Below are 26,895 nucleotides of genomic sequence, written 5' to 3' on the forward strand. Positions count from 1 at the left end.
CAAGCTCGGGAAGTTCTAAAGACACGAAATGGGGCTCGGCCTATCTGCGCCCGATGCTGGGCTCGGCAAATCCCAACAAAGATCGAGCACGGCATCGTTACAAAACTCGTGCTCGGAAGAACAGATCGAAGACGAAGATGAACAGTCGTTCATCTCCAGACCTCTTACTGTTCACTCAGAACAAAAAACTCCCAAAAAACCAAAGAAAGCAGAAAGGAAAGCATGAAAAAATGACACGAACTATAAGAGGGATAAAGATCGAACACATACCTGTAAATTTTAACGAGATTTGATGAAGATCTGCTGAAAGTCAAAGCTGGAAGACGAACGGGCAAGGAACGAAGCTCTGACAATGGAGGTCTAGAGATAGAAAGCAATGGTGGCTTCTCTCTCCAACCCCAACTCTTTATATAGACGTAGGGTTTGAGATTCGAGTTTCCCGCCCATGACACTGTACCGCCGAACCTGCAACCAATAAACATCTGATGCGTGGCCTGATGAGACGGGTTGGCAGAGTTCCACGCGTGCCTACCGTCTCCCTGTCGACCGTACCCAACAAGAAATCGACACCTGGCGTATCCCCATTGGTCCCCGTCCGTGGACGTTTTGTTGAAAAGAGTTCTAGGCTCGGCTCAATTCTGCCCAATAATCGAGTTCCATGCTCGGCCAAAGTTAACATCAATCCCAACCGTGCACTTGGAGACGACCGAGATTGAGGGGCTATTGTAGCAGGCCGAACATGAGTTCGCTACGTAACAACCGAGCACGTTCGTGCCGAGCACGAACCTTGAGCACGGCTCCCGTCCTCGTTCCACGTCGACCATTTCTTTTACCACGGACTCGTCGGCAGGTCAGCTCATTCTCGGCCACCTTCCACGGCGGGTCACTTGTGACTGTCCTCTCCTGTCAATCATGTGCCCGATCGACAAAAGCGTGTTCGGCCACCCGCAGTGCAAGGCCACCGCCGACCACGGCTAGCCGCTGATTTGCATGTCTTTCCACGTAATAGAGCGGTTATAACAGAAGATGATCATGAGCGCACATGGGTGTGCCAGCTCAGCCCTAAAAACGGTTACCAGATCTATCCGGTGACGTCATGATGACACTGCCTGACCCACGCAAGGCACGTGCTAGTGCTTGGAAAGCAAGTGAAGGAGCCCTATAAATACCTAACAGGGGAAACCCTAAAGAGGTACACGCTACTACATACTCACTCTCGTAATCTTCTGCCTACTCTCTCTGCATATTACTCATCCTCACGCCGGAGGGCCTTGCCGGGACAATCCCCGGCCTGGTCTTTAGTCGTGCGCTCACTGTGCAGGCTAGGAGAAGACTCGACCACCAATCCACCAGCGGAGGAGGAGATCGAGGATCACGGGCCACATATGCATGATAATGAAGAATATCTGTACAGTTGGATACATACATACATATATATATTCTTAACATCAGTTCAAGTGTTCGATGAATATCTCATTATTTTCATTATTTTTGTATCTCCTTTATATACCACCTTTTTCCTTTATATACTACCTTTTTCATATCCCTTAATTTTTCCTTTGTCCAACAACCGATGCAATAAAAGCACTGTAAGTAGAGGAAAAATCTTAAATCATTACTCGGCGAAGATTAGTTTTATGACCTCCCCATCGTAGGTGTACAATGAGTGATCAACAATGCTATATATCCTAGTTTGTATATAGGCATTGAAATTAAGATACACATTTAAATCCAGCAGATACTGCGCACAGAAAGATTCGTACTCAATGAGGTACACAAAACAAAAAACAAATTCATATGTCTGGTGAAATACCATTGAACACATAGCAAATACTCAAATATGGTTGAAATACGAGCTACCAAATCTTGATGTTTACCTAATAGGAGCACGATCACTCTTCTTGCCGAAAATGCCTCGGCCATATGTGGATTGGATCATCTCTACTAGAAGAGGAAATTGCAAAGCTCCGAACAAGGTTGCAGGAATACTGGTCAATGCGACAACAGGGATAAGAATCCATGCCTTATTGTCTCCGAATATGAGATAGAGTATAGCACCAGAGGCTACCATCGTGGATAAAATGGACACAAATAGGGTTATGAGACCGATAACTAACCTACTGGGTAAGGTATGTAGGAAATCTTCCTCTGCGTATCGAGAAGTCAGGATAAGTAAGAACATCAATACAGAAGTAATGGATGAGAATAGGCCAAGTGCATCAAATATGCCAAAAATTACGAACGCTTTTTGCTTTGAAAGTAAGGGATGGCCATTATCATTGTTGTTTCCACCTGGCACTGTAATGGCAGCTGCAAAAGCCATAGCGCCAATAAGTGCAGCAACAATGGTGCATGATGTGGCTGTATCTTTCATCCAATGCTCAGCCTCCTTTATCAAATCTTGGTGTGTGTTAGAAAATACTTCTGCAGGTGTCATTCCATCTACGTTCCTTCTTTCTTTAAAACTAGGAGGTGTTAATTTTTCCACTTCCTGTATCAATCAGTTGATTAGGAATGAGAAACCAAAGTTCTTACTTTTCAAAAGATCAAAGGTTTGCAGGCTACTTTCTAGCTAGAGGATGTCCTAGACAAAAATAATTATGAATTTGTAGTGGTTGAAATTGTGCATATATGGCAATAGCAACAGTTATAAAACAAACTATTTTGTTCTTGCTAGCTAGATTGTTTTACTACGACAGATAACTCATCTCGGCTCCTGAGGTTTGCCTCACCAAATGGCAGAGCTGATGCCACAACCAAAATGATGTAGGCATTTAAGTGTTACTACAACATTGGCCTTTGGGTGTTCAAAGTTTTTGTTCATTTTTACCGGGATGAGGTTCTTTTTCTAACTAACCAATATGCTGGCGGTTTGTAATTTTGTCAACCTCCAACCAACCCATGCACTGACAAAATTACAGGTTTCTAATTTTGTTTATCAGTACTAACAAAATTTAAGGTTGGTGGACTATTGAGGCAGTTTCAAACAAGCAGGTTGGTGAGTAAGGAGCTATAGATAAAACTGAAAAATTAAGTGCTGAAAACTTAATGCTGAATATTTTAAGCTGAAAAGTTGTTTAATAAAAAAATTAAGAGTTGAACTAAAATAATTGGTTATTTATAAAGATAAATGTATTTAGCTTAAATTGTTTATGATTGTTCTCATTTAATTTTATTCAAAAATGTTATGTGTTCGTGATCGTTGTGATGGAGAAGTGGTGGAGGAGAGATGGCAATTATGGTGATGGTGGTGGCAAAAGTTGGTAGTGACTCACTACAACAAATAAGGTCTTTTATAGCATAATAATACTATAGCGTTTTTTCAGGAACACAATAAAAGATGGGCTTCTGTGTTTCTGATTTCCACTTCTAATAGCATTTCATTTACACCTCCTTTGGATGGAGCGACTTCGCGAGAAAAGAAAGGAGTTTAAGGGAGAGAGGAACACCTCTGGCGTTTGGATGGTGTAGCAGGTGAGAGAGGGTGAGAAAGGGAGGGAGACGAGAACCCCTTGCACCCTCGTTTTCATTTCTCACCGATTTGGTGCGATTCCATGAGAGAAGAGTGCATACGGGCCATGGAGTGATGTGTAGTCGCCGGGGTTGAGAGATAGACACCCCCTTTGGTTGCTAGAGATGGGAGACAATGTGTTTGGTTGCGGGAGTTGAGAGATCTTGGTCGCCGGAGCTTCGCCGGAGACCGTTCCCGTGGCCGGAAATTGTCCTAAGAATCTGATTTCTCACGATTGTTTGGTTGAGTGGTGAGAAAACACAACCCTTTCTTTTCTTCTCTCACTAATAAGGGAGACCATTTCCCTTTCTTTTCTTTCTCTCACCCCTCTATCCAAAGGAGCTGTTAAGCCCAACTTCTATAGCGTTTTCCATTCTCTTCCATAGCATTCCAAGGGTGGAAAGAGCGAGGTGCCTAAACTTTTCGTGCTCCCGCTCAGTGGATGCACCCAAATCTTCCTAATTTAGTTTCGAAATTCTTAGAAACAGGATTACCAGTTTTCATCCATGGACTTGGGATTTCTCTCAGCGAAATCTTTCACCCAGAGAGATTGTAAGCTCGCCAGAGCCGCCCTTCCCTCCTCGTCTGCATACTCAGGTAAGAGAAACCCTAGAATCTTGAAGATTTTGGCTTTATGGTTTATAATCGCTAATTTCTGGTCAAGAACGAGATAAATCTTGATAGCGCTCTCTCTCTCTCTCTTTCTCTCTCATCCAAGCCCTAATCTCATGCCCCAATTTCAGGAACACCAACCCTACGTGTTTTGGATTTATTGCATACTCCAATTTTTTTTCCCTTATAGTCTTCGTACGATTTACTAGTAGATCATTTGCTATCTTTGCATCACCTACTGTAACTATGAGCGTTGTCTCTAATTCGACTCCGACCAAAAGCAAAATCCTTTGAACCACCCTCGGTTGTGAATGCTTGTACGAAATAGATGTGGAAGGGACTTCCCATTTATGATGTGACCACACGACCCAAGGTTATGGCTTATGGGATTGATTCCAGCCGATGACTCAAAAAAATTTAGTTGACGACTTATTTTATATGGTCAACGCAATGAAGTATGGTTCATTGGAAATCAAATGTTTTCCTTTTTAAGGTTGAGAATGAAGATTGGGTGATTATTTCTGTAATTGGATTGAGTGTTATTTTCGAGAGTAGTTTTTTGAATGTTTGATGTATAAGTGGAACTGAATTTCTTTTTTTCAACCAGGGGGACGACTGGCATGCGAGCTGCTACTAGATTGATTCCAACTGAATTCGTATGTGATATCCTCTGCTCAGGTTTATACATGGCGTATTTTTTGCGAACTCATTACTGTTTCTGAATAGATCTTGGATTTTGTTATGTGAAAGGGAATTTTTTAGTTCAAACAAATCGACAGACTTCATAATTGCTAGCTGAGTAACTAGGTTTTCTAAAGCGTTAAAAAACTAGGTCGTCAATAACAGGCTGTATTTGAACTATGTATAGATTAGTTTTTGCACCTTGAGAGTTGCCTGATAAATGTTTAGGTCCTGTTTAGAGGGCGTGTAAACAGTAAAGGGTCTAAAGTCTAAACTTGTCATTGACTATTATGTTTTCTTCTTTTTGGGAATGGTATTTGAAACTAGAAGTTGAAAGTATCTCCTCTAATGTCTGCAGTTTTCTCAAACTGATGACTTCCTCCAACTAATTGATGTGATCTTACTGTATATACTTCTATAACATTGATCATTCAACTTTGGTTGTAGTTTCTACCTCTATCGAACTTCAAGAAGAACCTGTTGTATAACAGTCATGGTCATAGTTCACGCTCGTACTTTGTCCATCCCACAATTAGGGTCGTCATTATATTGCTTTGGATGATGATTCTTAGCTGTTTGGAGTTAAATGATGTCATATAGTTAGTAGCGAATGGTATACGAGAATGTGTGATTTGTTGGTTATTGGTGTCTTTATTTGATTAAAATAGAATGTGAACTATGGAGAGAAATAAATAAAAAAAAGCTGGGATGGAGTCTTACTTATAAACATAAAGCTTAGTTATTGAGATGAAGTCTTATTGATAATTGTTGTTGCTATCTGTCACTAGCTTGTTAATTGGTGCGAAACTGGGGCTTAGGGCAATGGCAAGATCTTTTTGATTTAGGTGAACTGTTGATTCACAAACCAATATTGGGGCTTTTGTATTGATCACCAATTTTTGCAAGTATATGTTCTTCTTTCCAATGCTCTTTCCTCACTGATCCTTGTTTTCTAATCTCTTGAAGCAGAACATTACAATGTTAACTTGTGATTGTTAAAGTAAACGATTGAGTAAACGGGGGGAGACAGAACATGACAGCCGATTTAGTTTTTTGGTTCTTAATTTGTTTACCTTACTTTGACTTAGAGGCTAAGATAGCATTCAAGGCACTGTAGCGGAGCGGAAGGAGTTTCACAGCATTTCAATTAGGGGTTTTTTTTTGTCTATATGATTTTAGGGGTTTGTGATTTTGGATTTTGGGGCTTTTGTGTTAATTCATTCCAAACTACTCGCTATTTGTCTCAAAATTCACTATTCGGAGTTGGTAGTATATTTTGTTCTTTTCATTGAATGTGTTAGATTGAGCACATGGGTTGGACTTGTTTAGATTCTTGATGTACTATTCTCTGAATGATATTGATGCTATTTGTAATCTAGAGCTCTATAAAGAATTTTGGGAGCTGATTTTTAGGGTTTTTCGTTGGCATCTTTAGTGGTTATTGTTCCATTACTTGACAAGGAAAGTGATTATGTCCTTGATAGCATATTTAGTTAAACTGCTTGCTCAGTGTGTTCGAACCAGTGATTTGTCTAGTGTCCCTTGCAAGTCAACAGATTTGAGGAGTCTCCCAAAGGCACAACAATTTTTGTTGGTTGAATTGGAGGACCAGTTTGGTGTATCTATTTGGAGATTTGGGTCCCTCAAGGAGAGCTGCCCATTGTCTTGCTCTTAAGCAAACATGGATTGTGTTCTGGTTTTTTGGATATCTAATAAAAGTTGAAAACTGCACCCAAAAGGTTAAAGTAAACAACTGGAGTCCTGGGCATACATCCTCACACATTTTGTTTGTAATAATTCTAATAGTAGCAGACACTACTAGTGTTCCCCTTTATATATTCGAATAGAAGTGAAATAACGTGTGAGACACATCTCTTGCAAAAGGATTGTTTGTGTGGGCTCCACAATTTTTGTGAGGTTTGAATCTGCGCACCTTGCACCTATCTTTCATCTAAGCACAATTCTTCACCTTTTAGCAGTGAAGGGTTGGTTTAGTGGTACCCCGTTTGGACAAGGACATATTCGAGTCCCCATACCCCTTTTTTTTCTTTATGGCCCCGTTTGATAAAGCTCTTAGGAGATGGGATTGGATTACGAAGCCGAAGGTATTAACAATATTGCGTTTGGTTTCCAAAATTGGTTTGTATTCGTAGTCCGTTGGGATGAGGAAGCCGGACTTTAGGGGGTATTAGCAATACCCCGTGGGACTTGGTATTGATAGTCCGAACCCAACCCCTTCTCATTACCAATCCCTTCTCATTACCAATTTCTTCTATCAATCCAATCCCATCATCCAATCCCATCTCAAACAAACATGATATTAATAATCCCATCATCTAATCTCATCCCAACAAATATACTCATTATCAATCCCTTCTCATTACCAATCCTTTCTCATTACGAATCCCAATCCTAATTCCATCTCCTTATAAATCCCATCCATCTATTACTGTTATCAAGCGGGGCCTATATTCTTAATTCCTAGAAGATTTGTATAACAAAAGGACTTCTCTTTGTTATTTTGTCATTCTATAATACAACTTTAGATGGATAGGCTCTAATCATTTGGCCCATAAGAGTAATACTTAGAAAGATTGTTTAGGGATATTAATGTCTTAAAGAACTGTTTGTGATGACGTGAAGGTTACTCCTACATTCTTTGGCTAATAGTAATTATGCTTCTATGTTCGTTGTAGAGAGCTGGTGATCTTCTATTCGTACCATGCATGTATCTGCAACCAATTGCAGGGTCATGGGGAAACTATATGTGTAGTTGGTATTGTTAATAACCTATTAAGTTCTACAGTTTATCCTTGTTTAGTCCACACATGGAAATCAATATTGGTAAAGCTTTGATTCATCGGCTGCTATTTTGAGTACATAGGCTACCATTCCAATCTGCTAAAAGTATTGAATGTTTCTTAGGACCTGAGGGGTAACTTCATGTATTTTGTACCGGTGGTAATGTGATTTGAAGCACAGTTAGATGCATACAATGTCCTTTACATGCATTAAATGCCCTCTTTTATTTCTGGTGCTACTCTCTTTCTACTGCAATTGTTGTTCTCTGCTAGAACAATTGCCTCCTATTGTTGTGGTGTATTGTTCCGAAGATGCTGGTTTCTGATGATATCATAGTCGATATGTGGTCTGATCTCAATGAAGACTGAATGTTTTATGGTCGTGATGAAGTTTTCTTAAAGAGAAGTACCTTCTACTGGCAAGACCAGGTACCTTACTGTAGAAAATGATAAGAAGAATGCTTGGGGCCAACTCCATTCTTGTGACATAGCTGTTTAACTAGATATCTTATTTGGAAATCACTTCTGGCACTCTGAGGGGTATACTACTGTTGAAAAATTGAAACAAAACCTTTTTTTTTTTTTTGTTGTGTACATGTAAGTTATGTGATGATAGATAACCTCATTACTCTTATGCTTTTGTTGCGTACATATGGCTGCTCACTACAACAAATATAGCTTTTCCCTAGGTATTACGTATTTTTTCTTTTTATGAAGTGCTCAATACTTAGAAATCTCTTGGTAAGTTCCAGTGTTCCCCATTGCTTTTTGACTGAATGTGTAAAGGAGTAAATTATTTAGTATTTTCTTAGTTCAGTAATTGTCGCATTGTTGTGGGGCTGTTTTACTAAGCTCTAACATTTATTTTGTTTAAAGGTCTTAGAAGTTGAATGGAGTTACTAGCTTTTACAATCTGACTACGAGCTTATAAGTGGTGGTCGTCAAATGTTGCTCAGGTTTCTCTTTTCAGGTATGTCTCATCTTTTTGCTCTCTGATGTTTCTTTGTCTTGTTGGTGCTTATGGTCTCTACTCATTAGAATTATTACTACACTGAAATTTATGTAGAGAAAACCGCAACACTAATAATAATGCCAGTATATGAATTTCCTCGATTTCATCAATTGTGTAGGGATCAGTTGAATTCAATTTGACTACATACGTGTGAAACTTCTTTTTTTCTGAACTCTTACTCTCTGGCCCAACTTTAAAAATTATTAAAGCACAACTATCTCTTTCCCTTATACCATTCTTTACATTCATAGAATTCAGTTAAGACAAGGCGCATGTTTAAAAGTTCATCGATCATTTGCAAAGATGCTCCCTTCTAAATTGTTGCATATCATGTGTAATGGGAGGCGGAGGGTAGTTCTTCTATTCTCTACTTTCATTTGTTTTCAAAACATGAAATTGTAGCACAAATATTCGCCAACGTGACCTATGTTTAGTTGCTTTTGAATACAGAACATATTAATATTGTGCCATCTTATTCATGTGTCCTCGAAGGTTCGGATCATGCCCCCGATTTAAAGCTACTATCAACTTCAATGGAGGCAGTTTTTGAGAGCTCTACATTCTACTCTACCTTTTGGCTGGCAGAACATGCCGTTGTGGAGAGCACTGAACAACTTGCAAACAGAGGGCCTTGCTAAGGCGCTGGCTTCAAAAGTTTTGGTAAGCGATTAACTGAGGTGGTTTCCCTTCACCACTAAGTATGGTTTGTCATTTTGGTCATAAAATAGAATGCTTATTGTCTTCTAGCATCACTTCGGGAAAATTCCATTAGTTATCGGCTTGAACATACTAGCACAGAAGTTGGGGAAACATTGGTAACAGAGATTCAAGGTCTAGTATATTATGGGAAGACATTGGTAATAGAGATTCAAGCATCACTTCAAGAAAGGAGATACGAGTAATTTGCAAAATCATTAGAAGATGCATAAACTCCATTTTACCAAGGTTGCCTAAACTAAATGATTAAAAAAAAAAAAGTTGCCTAAACTACATAAAGTTGTCAGCAGTTGTAACTTAGTACAAGCTTAAAAATTGGACTGATGACAGTTTTAATGGTCTTCTGGAGAAACTACATGATATATTCCCTGCGGATATTGTGTTGCTAGACTCTCTATACATAGAAATTTTCTGAAAGCATTTCAAGTTGATTACTAGAAAATCCGTGCTTGTGTGAACCATTTCAGCATATGTATTGCTGCTGCTGTGGCTTTGTACAACAGTCTTGTTTTGCTGACTTCTAGTTGGGGACTCATTTAGTAACTTGTTGAGTTCTATTCTGGTGAACTACAATCAAATGCTGACCATGAAGCGGATGTAATTGGTACTGTTATTTCGGGAGTCTAAAGGTATGTTGGTTGCTGAAAGTGTTAGAAAGATATTGGTTTGATTTCTAGAGCATGATATGGTATTTAAAGTCTTTTTATATGAAGTATGGCAAGTGCTAGACTTGGATTCAAAGTTAAAAGAAGGGGCAAAAGTATATTTGTTGGGGAGGGGGTAAATATTTCTATAGGTTTTGCTTTGTGTGGTTTGGATATTTAGCCTGCCGTTACGTTTGCTAATTTTGAAAGAGTTTTGACTTTTAAACTATATGCATAGTATAATACCTATTTTATTCTTTTATGCTAATAGGTGCACCATGGCTCCTACTAAGGATGGATTGTGTGAGTTGCGTCGCAAACAAACATCAATACCAAATTAGGGCATGCCCAAAGTATTGTCAGAATTGGTACTCTCTAATACCTATTTTATTCTTTCTAGATGAGCTGTATTTACTTGGTTATTGGACAATAGCAGGTTTTGGTGTACTATTTTAGATGGAGTTGGCAAACTTAATATTAAAGTTGCCACGCAAACTATCAATTCTAAACTTGAGCTATTTCCATTTTATGATGTTGTCGAGTCTTCTATTCCTGTCAAATAATTATGTGAAGCTCTTCATTGGAAATCCACATCTATCCAAATGGATCCATATTGTTTGTCATTAGTTTCTTTTGCTTAGTATTGTTATAAGTTTCTTTTTAACCTGGGATCTTGTTACATAATCTGACACTTAAGCCCATTTTTTTTTCGTAAATGCAGGCAGCCAAATTTTAATCTTCTAGGTGAAGAGGAATTGGAAAAAGGTAATGTCTGCTTTTGTTTGCTCGGTGTGGATGTCTATTATAGCTCTTGCTACAATTGTTTTTCTTCGGACTTCTACTACGTGTTGCATCTTTTTGGGGATGATTTTTGCTGCTACAACTTCTTATACAACTTCAACCTACGGGCATGTTTCTCATATTTTGGAGGGTTTCAAGTAGCCAATTTATGTAGTTGGCTTTGGGAGCAGGAAGGGTATAAGCTCGGCAAAGAAGTAAGCTTCAAGTAAAGAAAATCTGCAGAATGAGATGGTTGGCCTAGTGCATGATTACATTCTCAAGAAAGTAGAATTACATTAGTTATTTTTCAATGAGCTCAATTAGTCGGGCTCTTTTATGTAGTTTTTGTTGAGAAATTGTTTCCCAAGCTAATGTAATGAATCTTTATTTAATGGTTGAATTATTTATTGTATATTGACATTTGGATGTAGTTGGTGTTGAATGGAATAAATCAATTTTGTTTCTTAAATGAAATTATTATGATCTTATTTGAAAATGCTAATATGTTGGTATTTATAGAATTTTTTAAAAAATGCAAAAAAATTGGATAGTACAGCGTTCTTAAAATGCTGTAGAAACTTTACATTCTATAGCGTTTGTAGAAACTTTACATTCTATAACGTTCTTAAAACGCTGTCTAAAGTCCACATTCCATAGTGTTTAAAAAACATTGTTTTATGTCTAAGACTTTTAACATCGGCTAATACAGCGTTTGGAGAAACGTTGTATATATCATTTAATAGCATTTTTCAAACCCCATAAAATGAGATTTTTCTTGCAGTGAGTGGTGATGGTCGTAGCGAATGTGGTGCGGTGGTGGTTATAACAGAGATGGTGTGGTGGAAGGAAGACGATGGTGGTGGTGGTTGTGGAGAGACGACTGTGGTTGAGAGCGGTGCAAGTGATGACAATATTGAGCAGTGGTGTAGTCATGGCCGGAGTGGTGATGGTGGTGACAATGGAGTAGTGGTTGTGGCAACAGTGATAAAGGTGATGACAGTGGCATGGTGGTTGTAGTGGTAGTGGCAGTGGAGCAGTGATAGTGGTGGCGACAGCGAAATAGGGATGGTGGTGGTAGTCATGACCAGGGACGGATTCATAAATTTGCATTAGTGGGAGCACAATAATTAGTAAACTTAACCCATACGTCTATAATTCCTCAACGAATATATTTTTTGTTGGTAAAATAACAAATTGATGAGTATATTTGTTATTTCATCTTATGATTAGCAGAAATGGATGTATTTGCACAAAAAGATGGTGTGAAAATTTAGCACTTGAAAAAATAGATCAGAAAAATATCATCATAAAGAAAATCTTCAATAATTTTATTAAAACACTATCACGAATTTATTGAGTATATATAATAATAAATCTAAAAAAATTTATACTTATTATTTACAAAATCAAGTGGGGTGGGGGCCCCCACTTGTATCTGTCCCTATTGTGATGATGGTGGCATGGTGGTGGTGGTAATGGTGGCGATAATGGTAGTGGTGGTGGAGGAAGTGGTGATGGTGGTGGTGATGATGGAGTAGTGGTGATGTGACTGGCAATGATGGTGGTAGCGGTGGTGGAGTGGTGGTTGTTGTGATGGCAGTGGCATAATGGTGGTTTATTTTTTATCATGCAACTTAAGGGAATGGTGAAGGGGTACCGCTAAGCGGCATATGGATGAGACAAGTCCAAATGATATCAACCACCACACCAAGCACTCGTGTTCCTAGAAATAATCGAACTCTCACCTTTCGTATGAAAGAAGGGAGGAAGTGTCATCGGGCTTTAAGCCTGTTGGCCCGCATGTCGTTTCCGTCTTGCAGTTTTGCTTTGATGATTTATTTACCATATGCATATTGTCACCAAGTTTGTTGTAGGTTTTGGTGTTGGAGCAATGGGGTTAAATTGAGCGAGGGTATTTTGTTTTAATTTCTAGTTTTTTAGTCTGTGAGTGGGGTTATTTTGTTCACAGCTTGCTAACTAGGCCTTTGAGTAATTTATTAGAGATGCTTCTGTTTTCTTCGTTTGGGTGTAGACATTATACAAATCTTCTCTGTTTTTGATTGAAAATTAGTAAAAAATTATTTCATCTCTCTGTTATCTCCAATTAAGATTGTTAACATAATATTAGCACTACAAAAAAATCGGGATCTAGCAACGGTCAAAAGCGTCACTAAAGAAAACAAAAACCGTCGCTAAAGTCTTTACCAACCGTGGGGCAAAGCGTCGCGAGATATCCGTCGCTGTAGAGGTATAGCGACGGTTTTGAGGAGCGTTGGTACAAAAAAAAATTTAGTAACGTTTTCATTAGTGATGCTTATAACCGTTGCAAAAGAAAAAATTTTAAAAAAAAAAAAAATCACCATTTTGTGATTTAATGGCCACGTGGTGCTGACGTGGAAATCCCATGTCGCCCGCGTGGAGCTTACGTGGCGCCCACATGGTGTCTGTGTGGCAGCGCAACAAATATTGCTCCTCCTAGGAATCGAACCCAGGACCTCCTGCACTCGCGCGCGCGTGAACCAGCTAAGCTAGCAAAGCACTTGTGTTATTTGAAGCACCTACTAATATTTATACTATATTCTGGTTTATAGTAACGGTTATTGAAAACCGTCGCTATAGTCGAGTTTTTAGTAACGGTTATTAAAAACCGTCACTATAGTCCTGTTTATAGTAACGGTTATTGGAAACCGTCGCTATAGTCTAGTTTTAGGAAACCGTCGCTATAGTCTAGTTTTAGTAACGGTTATTGGAAACCGTCGCTATAGTCTAGTTTTAGTAACGATTACATGGAAACCATCGATAGAGTCCTATTTCTAGTAACGTTTTTTGCAAACCGTTATTATGCATTATCTATACCGACGGTTTTCCAAGCGTTACTAAAAACCGGTGGGAGATCCCAAATTTCTTGTAGTATAGGAAATATTATTATGTTATTAAGAAATATTATGTTACTATATTTTCTAGGTTTCAATATAATATTTCCTATTTAAGCTAGGTTAATATCTATGTTTCCTTGTTATGAATATATATTTTGTAGTTGGTTTAGGTTTCTTTATTATTCATGTGACTTAATTGGCTGGTTTTTTAGTCACCAAGTCCTGTAGTCTATATAAAGGCATGTTAGGGTTATAGTTTACATATAATAATTAATAATACATCTTTTCCCTTTTCTTCACAAAGATAAAGTTCAATAATGGAAAATTCAAATTTTAGAAAAAACTTAAATGGTCTTGGAAAACTATCTGCTAACTGTTCTTTTATCACAGACTTAGTTCACCACATACATGGCAGGTAAGATATGATGTACTCGTCAGATTTTCATTGACATATATAAGCACTTAAAGAAAACATGAAAACAATCACGAGCGTCCAATCCAAGCGGTACTGCTATAAAACAGTATAAAAGTCTAGTCATAGTCATAGAAAACCATTTCTCAATTAGATTGTTTTTTTCTTTAAATTTCCAATACGAGTGGTGCGGAAGGAAGAACTAACCTTAAACCATTGCAATTCTCGCTGCATCTGTAGAACTGCAACAGGGACACTGGCTTTGAGATTGATTTGTTGCTCACGTCCGAGAAGTGCAGCCAAATGCAAACCACGGTTCAATGATCTGTCCTTCACAGGTATTAATCTTATTAATTCAGCACCAACATCCATTTGATATATGAGGTTGAACACATGTTCACGACGCCACAAAATTGCTTCTTGGATTATGAATCTTTTGTCCAGATTTGAAAAAGTAATTGCCCCAGGGAATGATAGAATAATCTGTTCAACAATTTCAGGTATCCCCATACGTGTTGCGTCTTGCATCGCTGGCATAAATATGCGTTCCACTTTTGACAATTTTAATTTTGCGATTTCCGTGCAGAAGACTTTGAGTAGCTCAAGTGCATGACGATGTTTCAGTTTCTTTTCTCGAATGCATTTGATGTGTGGCACTGTAAAATCATCAACCTTTTAAGAATGCAATATCATATTTTGATTGAATGAATTAATGAATGCTAGTCTTGTTTTCATGATAACTCGGGTGTCGTGTTAGCTTATATGCATCACGATTAATTTTTGAAAACCAATCCCATCGTCCATTATCTGAACCCCAAGTAGTTAATAGCACTTAGAAGGTTTTGAACTTGATCATATCCTAGTTCAAAAGGATTAAATCTCTAAGAGCATCCGCAATGGTAATAATCAAAACCAATAACCAAAATGTGCCACGTCAGTATTTGATTATCCATTTAGTCCATAATCAAACTTAACAACCTTTACCTCCACATTTATTATTTTCGCATCCCTAACAAAAAAAAAACCCCCACAATACACAATGCACATTTGTCCAATCGCAAACGAGTTTCAATCACGCACCCGACCATACCAAATTTTTCGTCTCATAAAATATTGGGTGTTTTTGAGTTATTGAGTTTGGTTATTGAGTTTTGGTTATTGGTAAAATTTGTTAAGTTTGGTTATGAAACGGGTGAAATTTGATTATTTGCTAAAAAACTTTTAACTTTGTTTATTACAATGTGGGGTGTTTTTGAGAATTGTTGTTAAATTTGTTTATACACACACATTTACTTATTACGATGGAGATGCTCTAAGTCGAAGACCACCAGCCAGGCCAAACTCCTTGGGGTTGAATGAATACTAGTCTTTCTTTACCCTGCAGTATCATTGATGTTTTTTTTTTTTTTGAAATGAAACAGTATCATTGATGTTAAATGGTATATATGTATATTCACATGCAGTATCGATCAATCCTTACCAAGTTTTTCAGCGACTTCCCAAAACATGAAGTGCAATCTTTGCCTCACTGCACAATAAGAGTCAAGTACTCGATCAATGGATTACGTACATGTTCACTTCTAACCGAATTCAACGTACATGTACTCGTATGTCTTATAAATGTAACTGGTGTTTTAAAGTTTGCGCGACCAACAACCTTTCCACATTTACGAAATTGACCTTTTATATTGATCAAGTATCTCCCACAAAAGAATAAAAAAATAGCTCAAGCGCATGGTAAATAAAGGTATTATCTTTTGAGGTTTTATATATAATTGTTGCCTTTTTTGTGAAACTCCTAATTTTTTCTTGAGTTATTTGATATGATCGAGTAATTGATCCCACCTTTCCTCCCATCAAAGAAAGATCTTGCCCGCCTAGTATTTCACATGATTTTTGCATGCGCACGCACTTTGAATTTGTTACTTATTAATCTATATTTACAGTTAACTCGTAAATTTATTATATGACAGATCGTCTTTGTTGCCTGTTAGCTCTTTAAACAACTATTGCGGTTGTAAGGATGGAAGATATCATCTTTATAACAATTACGCAATTTTTTCCCTGATTTCTCCGTTTAATCTCTTTCTGATTATTTGACACTAATTAATTGTTACTATTTTCTTGGCTATTGAAAAAGAAAGAAAGTAGGTATTGTCATGGCCCAACCAGAGATGCAGCAATTGGCAGGACTCTCAATGTCTCTTCTTTTTCTTCCTCCTCCTCCATTATGGTGGTTTGCAATACTTTCTGATTTGATTGGAACTCCTACATATGATGCAGACATAAAAATAATTAAAGAGTTAGCTCAATGATGCTAAAGTGCATTTCGGGCTTTAATTTTGTAGATAAACTTAGATTTGTTGAGGAAAAGCCACTATACATCTTCCCCATTATGAGGGGGAATCGGGTTCGGCTCCAATCCAGTACGTTAATATCCATTTTGGTCCATTGAATGACTGGGATCAACTTTATTGTATCCAAAGCTCTACAACTAGCCATGTCATGTTCTCACATTTGCCTCTCAAAAGAAACGGAAAATGATTAACGGAAAGTCCAGCCAAAATAACTTTGCAAAATCCAAAGCAAACTCCACTCCACGTGTCGTCTCAGATTTTACTTGGCACTTGCCCTCATTAATGCAAAAGTGGGTTCATATTTTTTTAACACTTGTGCGATTATTCGGCAGATATTTCTTGCAATAAAATTATGAGTACACTATATTTTGTTTTACAACAAATGTGCACAGAGTTGTGTGATACTCATTACTCGCTTTGGAGTCTCACGCTAATGATCGAGCCGCTTAATTTTTGTCTCTATAACTCTCATAATTAACTATCTGTTCATTATTTGGGAATTATGAGAGTGTAGAGACAAAAATTAATTATAATTTTTTAAGATAAAATGATCATAAAAATAAGATCTTCGCACCGGTTCAAATGGATTGAAAATTGGAAAACTTAAATTTTTTTAGAGAGTTCATATATTAAAATATGGTGAAAAAATTAAGTGCTTTAATTTTCAATATATTTGAACTAGTGCGAAGATCTTATTTTTCTAATCGTTTTATCTTAAAAAATCATAATTAATTTTTATGTTTAAGGCTTTTATAATAAAGTATCTGCTCATTATTTGGGACCCTGTAAAGCAAATACTTTATTATGAAAGCCGTAGAGACAAAAATTAATTATGACTGTTTAGAATAAAAATATCAGAAAAATAAGATTTTCACATTGTTTCAAACCGATTGAAAATTGGAGCACTTAATTTTTTCATCATATTTTTAATATAAATCTAAAAAATTAAAATCAATTGCTTAGCTGGACGTCTGGAAAAGAAAAAAAAAAAAGAGTTCTTGAAGTGGACAAACTTTTCTCGTTGACAATTGAGGTTTCATGGTAACAAAAAGATTGATTTTTTTATTAAATAGGAGTATTAGTTTAGCTGGAGTGGGGGTTTTTTTTTTTTTTTTTTAAAAATCTGAACTGGGGTGGAGTTTGATCTGGATTTTGTAGAGTTACTTTGTCTGGACTTTCCGTTAACCATTCTCCGTTTCTTTTAGGAGGCAAATATGAGAACATGACATGGCATGCTGTGAAGCTTTGGATGCAATAGAGTTGATCCCAGCCATTCAATGGACCAAAATAGATATTAATATATTGGACTGGAGCCGAACCCGGGGAAGTCAGCCAAAATTAAAATCGTCCACTATAATCTTGAAATTAGAGTTAAGTTGTACTCCCAACTAACTAAAATTAATGTTACTCACCCCAAAATAAAATTTTATCTTAAATGTTTACCACTCAATTGAGATAGGGAGGAAAATATGTGGTGGCTGTGTGGCATATGCGGTAACGGTGATCATGGAGAAACATATCTGGATTGGTTTCTGAAATTTCGTTTGGTCATTAGGGAAATAATTGTAAGAGTAGGGAAAACACCTAAATACTAAATACTCTAAAAAAATATTTAAAAAGTTTCTTCTCTCTTTTCTACAAAACTAGACAATGATAAAGGATTATCTATTCTTTTCCCTCACTTTCTCAAACTCCAATACTTGTTCCCTGCCAAGGGCTAGATCATATTGTTCAGGAACTTGCCCAACTTGAAGAGCATTTTGGTTTTGGTTATTGAGGCCGAATTGTTTGACGCCCGAGCGTCTGAGGCTTATTGTATGTAATCAGGGCTGGCCTTGGGCTAAAGCCCAAGGTGCCGGCGCTTTAGGCCTCCGAAATTTCAAAAAAATGAGAGCTTCATTTTTTATTTAAAAAAATCAAATATATTATATTTATATAAATGTTCCATGTTTTAACGCAATATCAATTCTAGCACAGCTCACTGTTACTTACCAGTTATTAAGAATCTGCTCCAATTTCCCCTTTCTCTCACTAGAATCTGAAATCTCCTGAGGCGATTCCAGGCGACTCTCGCTCGGGGGGAGATGCCCTCTTCCTCCTCCCCCGGGCTGTCTTTTCTTCCACTGCCTCTCCTTTCCCTAACCTTTTCCCCTTCTCCTTTCCCTTTACCGCCTCCACTCCGTTAATCTTCCCTTTTGGGTGGGTTCGGCGTCGTCGCTACTGCTCGGTGCGTCGTGTTTCTGCCTAACGGCTTGCCGCTCCGTTTCTGTCTGGTCGGGCCCCCTCCGGTTCTCTTCTTTGGTTGGGATCGGGTTTTTTGCTTAACGGCGAAGCGGGGCCGCGGCGTATGACGATGGGACCCCGGTCAGTCACTACTGCTGTTGATGAACTCGTCAATGGCGGTTGTGGCGGTGGTCTGGTTGTTTGGTGGTGGTTGCTGGTTGAGGGAGTGGTTTGGGTTCTATTTTTGTTTTTTTCTTTTTCAGGTGGTGGTTTTGGTGATGATGCTGGTGGTGGTGGCTCGGATCTGTGGTGATTTGACGGCTGCTTTGGAGATTGAGGGAGGAGACAGCTTTGGATCCACGTGGTGGTTGTAGCAGTGCAGATGGTGTGTGGAGGCAATGTCGTTGGCAGCAAGGCTGTGGATGGCGGTGGATGGGATGTGATGTAGGCTGAGGACGGCTCCAGATTTTGGCAATTGGCGGCGGCTGAACGGAGAAGGTTGGAATTCGAGGCTCATGGCGGCTTTTGCGGCGGAGGCTTTCCGATCGTTTTTGGGACCGGCGACATATGGCGGGTTCACGGCGGTCTTGGTTTTCGTGGTGGCGGCGGCTTGGCGGTTCAGATTCCAGTTTAGGGTTTTGGATGTTTTTGGGCTTTATTGTTCGGTTAATCCCCTCGTATTTGGGCTTTTAGGCCCTTTCAGATGTTGGTTCTTTATTGTGTTATCTGGGCTTTGTGGCCTTTTGGGTGTCGGGCTTTGGCCATTGGGTTTTCTTTTTGGTTAGTATCTTGCCAATCAAGGGCTTGGATCTCGGATAGACACTTGTTGTCTTTCTCCTTGTCCTTTTAATCTTTGTAATCTTTCAAAGATTAATAAAATCTTTTCGCTATTCAAAAAAAAAAAATCAATTCTAGCACAAGTGGTCTGTGTGAGGTGTAATTTGGGATGGGAGATCTCTAGTTCAAATCCTAGGGAAGTTTTCTTTTGACAAAGGGTTTTTTTTCCTTTTGCTCTAGGAAAAAATAATATACAGCTCTTACACATTTTGTATTCTTATGATTAAAGCTAATAACATGATTAGTTAAATGCAGTGTATGAGTTGTATTTCGTTATGTTTGATTTTTTCTAATGGTATAAAATATTTTAAAATTTTATTTTAGTTAAATTACGAAACTAAAATACCATGTTCAATATTTTTACCTTATATTAACCACCTATATTGATTTTTATTTATTTATAGAAAACCTAAGGTCTCAATTTTAAAAGTCGCTTTAAGCTTTCAAATTCTCAAGGCCGGCCCTGTATGTAATTTAAAGTTTATTCAGCTAATGTAACGTTTTGGCAACTAAAAACGTAGTCGCGCGCAGTTTATATTTTAGTCAGCAAAGGTACATACCACGTGTGCACCACATGGAATCTATTGGACAAACGTGTGGCAAGTTAACACTTATAGCGTTGCCTTGGTTCGATACCAAAGCACTTTGCACCGAGGTAGCCCACAACTACGTACCGTTAGATTAGAAAAATAAAAATACTTATACTGTGAAACCTTTACTTTTTGATTTCTCTCGTCGAGATAAACTAATATTATATAAAAGTCTAGTATAAAACTAACAAACTCGAAAAAAAATTGAATAAGAACAAAATTTAAATTAAAGTAGTCGTCCATAAGTTTTTGATCAGTGAAAACACCCTTTATAGAAAGAGCCATGCTACTTCCACCAACCAAACCCATACTGATGGGGTACCGACGGGTATGCAGAGCTCACTCTGGGTCCCGCACAGATGATCTAAGCCGTTTAATAATTTTTTTAAAAAAAACCGAGTGGGCCTGTGATTACAAGATTCTGAAATCTGAATAAAAAAATGAAAGATTAAATTGAACATTTACACATATCGAATTGAGCTGATTTTTCACGGGTCCACTTGATTTTTTTCTTTTAAAATTATTGAAAGGTTCACATCATCCTTGCATGACTCTCGGAGTACGCCCCGCATGCCCGTCGATACCACATTGATATGAATTTTATCGGTCCCTTTAAGATTAAACTTATAGAAACACGAGAGATAGGGAGGGAGAGACTAACCCAAATAAATTAAATTCTGCCAGAAGTTGAAGGAATTTCCACTCGGGAACGACCCCTTTCTGAGAAGTTGTTCAAAAGGAGTAATGGGTTTTATTTCCACGCCTGCCAGCTCAGGTTTTTGCTTAAGCAAAGTTAAAGCAATGTCTGTAGAAGCATTGATGGTAGATAACAGTTAGGCATTCATATGTTGTTCTACATCTAATATTGGGTGCTAATATCCGATTCAAGATTTGTAGTGAGCAAAGTCACTATTGAATTATAGTGAGCAATTTCAATTATCTAAAAGTGTTCTGAACGGTCTGAAAGAGTATTTAAAATCCAAACCATTGATGACTGAGATAGATGGCTGCAACCCTATAGCGAGTTTGCTCAAACTCACTACAGAGTCCCCGGATCCGCTAATATCATAGTAAGAACATCTCCAACTAGAGTCCATCTATGTTACATCAATTTTTTTTGGTATACATCAATTTTTTTGGTGTATGATATCCCAAAAGTGATGCAGTGGTAAGTATTATATATTTGGAATACTTACTACTGCATCATATTAAGTGGTAAGTATTCTACACCTTGACTACTTACCATTGCACTGGAAAACTTAGCACTCCATATAGAATACTTATACCACTGTATCTAAAATACTTACCACGACTCACTTTTGGAATACATACAACAAAACATTATGGTATACATGGAAAAACTCCTTCTGCCAATATGCCTAATTTAACATGGCATGCCAAGTATGTATATGAATTGATATTTGAGCAAGTCCAACTAAGATGTGAATTGTCTTTTCTTAATAGAAAATTTTATGGAATATGATAAATTTGGTGTATACTTGCAGATTTGGAAATTTATCATATGTGGATCCACAAATTTCTTGTATATGTGCGGTTACCAAAGTTTATCAAAGAAACCAACTGTTTTATTTTTTGTATTTGAATTGTAGTAAACTTATTGTACTTGAACTGCTTAATTTACAGTGTACGTTTATGGTAAGTTTTTCATTTTAATATTATAAATTTATCAAATTTCACTACAAATTTACTAAAATTTTAACAAACATGCAAATGAATGGACACAATCAACCATGAATGCAAAATCATAAATAAAAAATTTATCAAATAATTTTACACATGCCCCTTACGATAAATGTACAATAAACGCAAATAAAAAGTAAAAAATATAATTTTCTCGTGATAAATTTGTATAATATGACGAAATCCAAAATTAAAAATAACAAACTTATCACACAAAAAATTTATCACAATTCTTGAAATTTATCTCATTCCGAAAGAGATAAGGTAATAAATAGAGCATAATAAATGTGTGGTAATAAACGGATATAAAGGAGAGTCTCTTTTTTTTTTTGGATAGTGGGATATGAGGAGACTTAATTTGATGCAATTTCATATCAAAAAACAACCCATAATGATGCCATGAACTAGACTATAGGGGCTGCATTTAAAATAAAACTTTAAGTTTCACTATTTAATAATACTAAGTGCTCACCATAATGTTCACCATATACAGAGCTTACCCAAAAAAAAAATAAAAAATCCAGCATATATACAGAAGTGGAACGACGACATTTTTTTCACTCGCCTGTAGAATGTCTCTGTAGTGGCTTCCTAAAGTAAATAACCAGAAACATATCCGAAAACAAAAAAAAAGGTAGCACGAGCACGTCGAAAATATCAAAAATGATAGAATCCAGAAAAACTTTTCAGGAAAATGTCCATTAAAGAGAAATGGACTATCCAGATTTACTGTGAAAACAAGGAAAACCTCCCGAAATATAGGTATACCACAGGGAAAACCTTGGCTAAATTATTGTCAGTATATTTGATTTTCTTTCTTGATTTTTTTTTGAATGTGCGTTAAATTTGGTCATTAGAGACGAGATGAATCCAAAATATACAAAAAGTAAAAAGTATAAAAAAAAACAGTATAAAAAAAATTGAAATATTTATTTAATTGTCTTTAGTGTGATCTTATCTAAACTTTTGTTGATTTTGGTTAATGTTTTTATACTCTTCTAATTATTTTCGTTGAGACGAGTTATTAAACTCAATAAATTCGACAAAAAACATGCAAAACAAAAGGTCACTAAAAATACTTAGGGTATGTTTAGTTTGATGGAATAGAATTGAAAATAGAATGAAATTGAGGTTGGAATAGAATTGGAGAAAATGAGATTGGAATATCCATTCTCATTTCCAAGTTTGATTGTGCTTAAGAATAGTCATTCTCATTTACAATGAAATATTGGTGTGGCAATCGTAATTTTTGGTATGACAATAGTGAATCATGAAGTGATACTAGTAATTATGGCATGACAAAAAAATTGAATGACAATTCCTTTATTTTTTTAATGGAATGACAATTCCTTTACTAAGGTAAATAGTGATTGTGGGCTCCCCGCCTAGCGCGCTCTCGAAAAGTCGCTATCTAGATTTTTGAGTTGGATGATCCGAAAAACTGAAAGTTTGTTTTGAAAAGAAAGGCTTTTGGTCTGGCGAATAACGTTTGAGATTTTGGGTTCGGAAGCCACGTTATGAGCGGGAAAGATTTAGTTGAACGGACAAAATGCACCCCACTTGCCTGGCAAAGCTGGTCTCTACTGAACATTTTGAAAATGGAAAAATTTTGTATATCTTTTGGAGAATAAATCTCTTTTAATAAACAAATAAGAGGGGAAGGGATATGGGAAGGTGTATCACGTTGGCGTGCACGTGGTGCTGTCTGTATAGAGATGGTAAAGATGATGCAGTAAAAAAAAAAAGAAAAATTACTCAACAAACTGTCTGGACTATAGCGACCTTATGCACAGCATACTGTAATGTCGCGCACGGCTTTATGATACGCCGTGCGTGGTACCTATTATGTTATCAGACTGTTGTCAGCTTCCAGAACATCGCCCGACAAACTGAATATCATGTGCGACATTTTAAGAGGCATCAAAAGGTGTCCAGTCACTAGATCATTTTATGGAAAGTACCATTTCTTCAAGCCATGAATGTAAAACAGCCTTTGATACGTTTAATCACTTGAAATGATCAAGAAAACTAAAACTCATGCATCCTGAATGATCATTACAATTAAACTACTACTCCCTCCGTTTGGATTGAATAGTCTCTAGTTCAATACTAATCGTATAAAAAATGAGTTTTATCTTTAAATTAATAATAAATTTTATATCAAATATGAATCTTGTTTAGTAGATCTCAACTAGTTTTATAAGACAATGTTTTCAAAATTACATAAAACATTATAAATTATAAGATATAATCGATCAAAAAATGGCACAAACTTCCAAAAAAGACTATTAAATCCGGACATAAGGAGCAGTAATACTCACCATACAATTCACCCGCTGTAAGATCACCCAGATATTTAGCACCAGTTGCTTCCGCCAGTAGAATGTCTTTTGTGAATCCTTGTAAATAAAGAACCATCTCTCTACGCTTATATCGAGCAGCATGATGGAGAGGTGCACTTCCTTTTTTGTCCAAAAGATTTGGAAGAGTATTCGAGCTTTTGTTGACTAACATTTCGACTTCCTCTTTGGTGCCACATATTGCAGCCCAGTGAAGGGCTGTCTTGCCGTCTAAGTCAACTAGATGTTCAACATCATGCGGTGTCATCTTCTCCAAAAGCATCCTCACAAAATGGGTTCTCCCCTCAGTCTTGATGGCGACATGAAGTGCTCTATGGGAGCGCGGGCTGATGGCAGCCCTAACAGCAGCTGGATCCTGCTGTATAATTCTCATTGCTTCGTCCCAATCCCCCTTCACTACAGCTTTGTGCAGGGGTAGATAACGGGTTACCCTATTCTCTTTTTCTTCGTCTGCATGCATGCAAATGTCAATCATGATCTGTTAGATTAATTTCTGGGACAGATCGATCAGAGAGATATGAATTGTGATTGTATATAGTATTAATTATTTAGCTTGCCTAGCTAGCTTGCATTCTAACTGGAGTATTTTTCAATAAACAAAATTAACTAGTACTATAAATGAAAGCCTGCAATTATATAGGCAAGTGGATTACAACGTATTACGCCCGACGTGCAATAAAAAATACTACCATACTGTTGTTACTTACCAAAACAAATTTCAAGCTTTATAAGAAATAAAATTGATTTATCATGCCGCAAGAGCGCGGTTTTTTATCTTGCTCTTTTTCGCATGTCAGTTTGTTATCACGCCACAAGAGCACGATCTTTTATCTGCAATTACAGTTTTTAAAGAACTGAGATAAAATATATTAAACGCTACTTTTTATCTCAACTTTTGACTTAAACTGAGATTAAAAATTTAGCCTACAATTCTTTACATGCTTTTACTAAAACCGTAATATTTGTAAACCTCCTTGGTGTGCCCATTATCTATTATTGTAGTAGTGTAAGCAAATTCGGACCAACTCTTATATATCCCCATTTGCACCCAGTTTGCTTATACAGATGATAGGCGGGGATCCTAGCGAAACCCACCCCACATCCTAGGATAAACTTATTCAGGTGGGCATGATTACCGGCTTGCCCCTCAAACCTCTCCAAATTCTTTTTGTATTCTCATTAGAGGCAATTAAATAAACTCTCACGTGATTTCTTTATCCCAAAGTTTATCGATCCATTTCAACTATATACCAAACAAACTCCTTATTAATTAGTTAATCGCTTCTTCTTAACTGTATAATTTCCCCTTATAACATATCTAGTTCTTATATATCCACCCTTCTTCCTTATTCCCAAAGTCTTATCCGCTCGTCAAACAAGCTGTAAGGGTTTGCTCCTTTCTAAGTTGTCTTGTTCAAAGTCTATCATAAATATATATTTTTTGATCGGTGGTAGTTAGTATTGCTAGAATAGCTAGATAAACACCTTTAGCCGTAAGGGTTATGTATATGTAGTAAATAAATAACAATGTATATTTACAAGCCATTATTTAATTATGTCATAGTTTGACCAATATAAGCATATTATTTATACACGCATCATAATTTAATGTTATATATTCTCTTGTCCTCCGCCGTGTCCGTGTCTTCATTGTTTATAAAATCTCGTATCCTATGTCCGTGTCCTCTTGTAGTCCTACATAGGATATAAACTTTGCGGTTTGGGCAACCAAAACGAAAATTTTAACTTCGATATAAATACAAGAAATGTTTCCTTAAATAGTCCAAACCATTTGCTTGATGTTGTGGTCGGTAGATACTGTTTTAAGGGGTGTATCTTGTGACCTTTATATGATTCGTAACTTTTTAGCAATACAATTCATAATATTTTCTCTATAATTCATAACATTTTGGGGGTGCATATGATACATACCAAAATAAGGGGTGTGTATTGTAGTCATTCCCTATTTTCTAGGGTAAGATGTGTAACTTTGTGACACAATTTTGAGCACGATAGTGCCCCAAATCATTCGATGCATGTTGGCTCGCATGTATCAAACTAACATCAGTACTAATGTTATACAATGCTAAGAACATATATAATCTTTTAACAAAATTTTGAGCACAATAATGTCCGAAACGATTCGATGCACGTTGCCCACATGTATCGAACTAGCAAGTGTAATGTTTTACAAACTTACTTCCAAGCCTAATATTCGAACTCAAATCAAATTAAAACTTCTTTAAAAAAAAAAAGTCATTAATTACCATATTGCCATAGAGATGAAGTCGGATCGAACATTTTCTCCAACTGCATCCACAATTCTTTAGCGGTTTCCCAGTCCAACATGACTAGGCGGATATCTTGGGTGAGGGTTGCCAGTATCCATCCCTGTACAAGATTGTCTGATCTCTTCCAGGCCTTGTAGTAATCTTGGTTGGCAATATCCTCCTTCACTGTGCCATCGGTAAAACCAGTCAAACCTCGCTTCTTAATGAAGTCCTCCATCAACTTCTTCCACTTCTTGTAGTCTCTTTCAGACAACAACTTGGGAACGAAGTCCAGGACATTAAACTCCGTCGGGCACGGGTACTTCTCAGTTGGGGAACTAGTATTAATATTGCTTCGGGAAGCCATTGATGTGTGTGTGTGGATATATGGAAAAGTATTTGAAATATAGTATTCGATCTCTCCTCACTGGTTTAGATGTTGTTGTGCAATACATGCCATGCCATGATCGGCTATTTAAATTTCTCGGTCGACCCTTTTAGTTCTGTGATT

The 26,895-nt window shown here is 37.2% G+C and overlaps 1 protein-coding gene across 1 annotated transcript; it reads right to left on the reverse strand.

The window, feature by feature from the left end:
* Positions 1 to 1,762: 1,762 nt before the first annotated feature.
* On the reverse strand, positions 1,763 to 26,895 carry LOC131318929 (uncharacterized). Its single transcript, XM_058348983.1, has 7 exons — positions 26,382 to 26,895; positions 24,076 to 24,564; positions 20,715 to 20,858; positions 16,216 to 16,314; positions 15,527 to 15,574; positions 14,254 to 14,702; positions 1,763 to 2,491 (listed from the first exon to the last, which is right to left on the reverse strand). The coding sequence occupies exons 1-7, from the start codon at positions 26,749 to 26,751 to the stop codon at positions 1,874 to 1,876; spliced, it is 2,217 nt and encodes a 738-aa protein (XP_058204966.1). The 5' UTR covers positions 26,752 to 26,895; the 3' UTR covers positions 1,763 to 1,873.

This window comes from Rhododendron vialii, chromosome 3a (assembly GCF_030253575.1).
Source record: "Rhododendron vialii isolate Sample 1 chromosome 3a, ASM3025357v1".
NCBI lineage: Eukaryota > Viridiplantae > Streptophyta > Magnoliopsida > Ericales > Ericaceae > Rhododendron > Rhododendron vialii.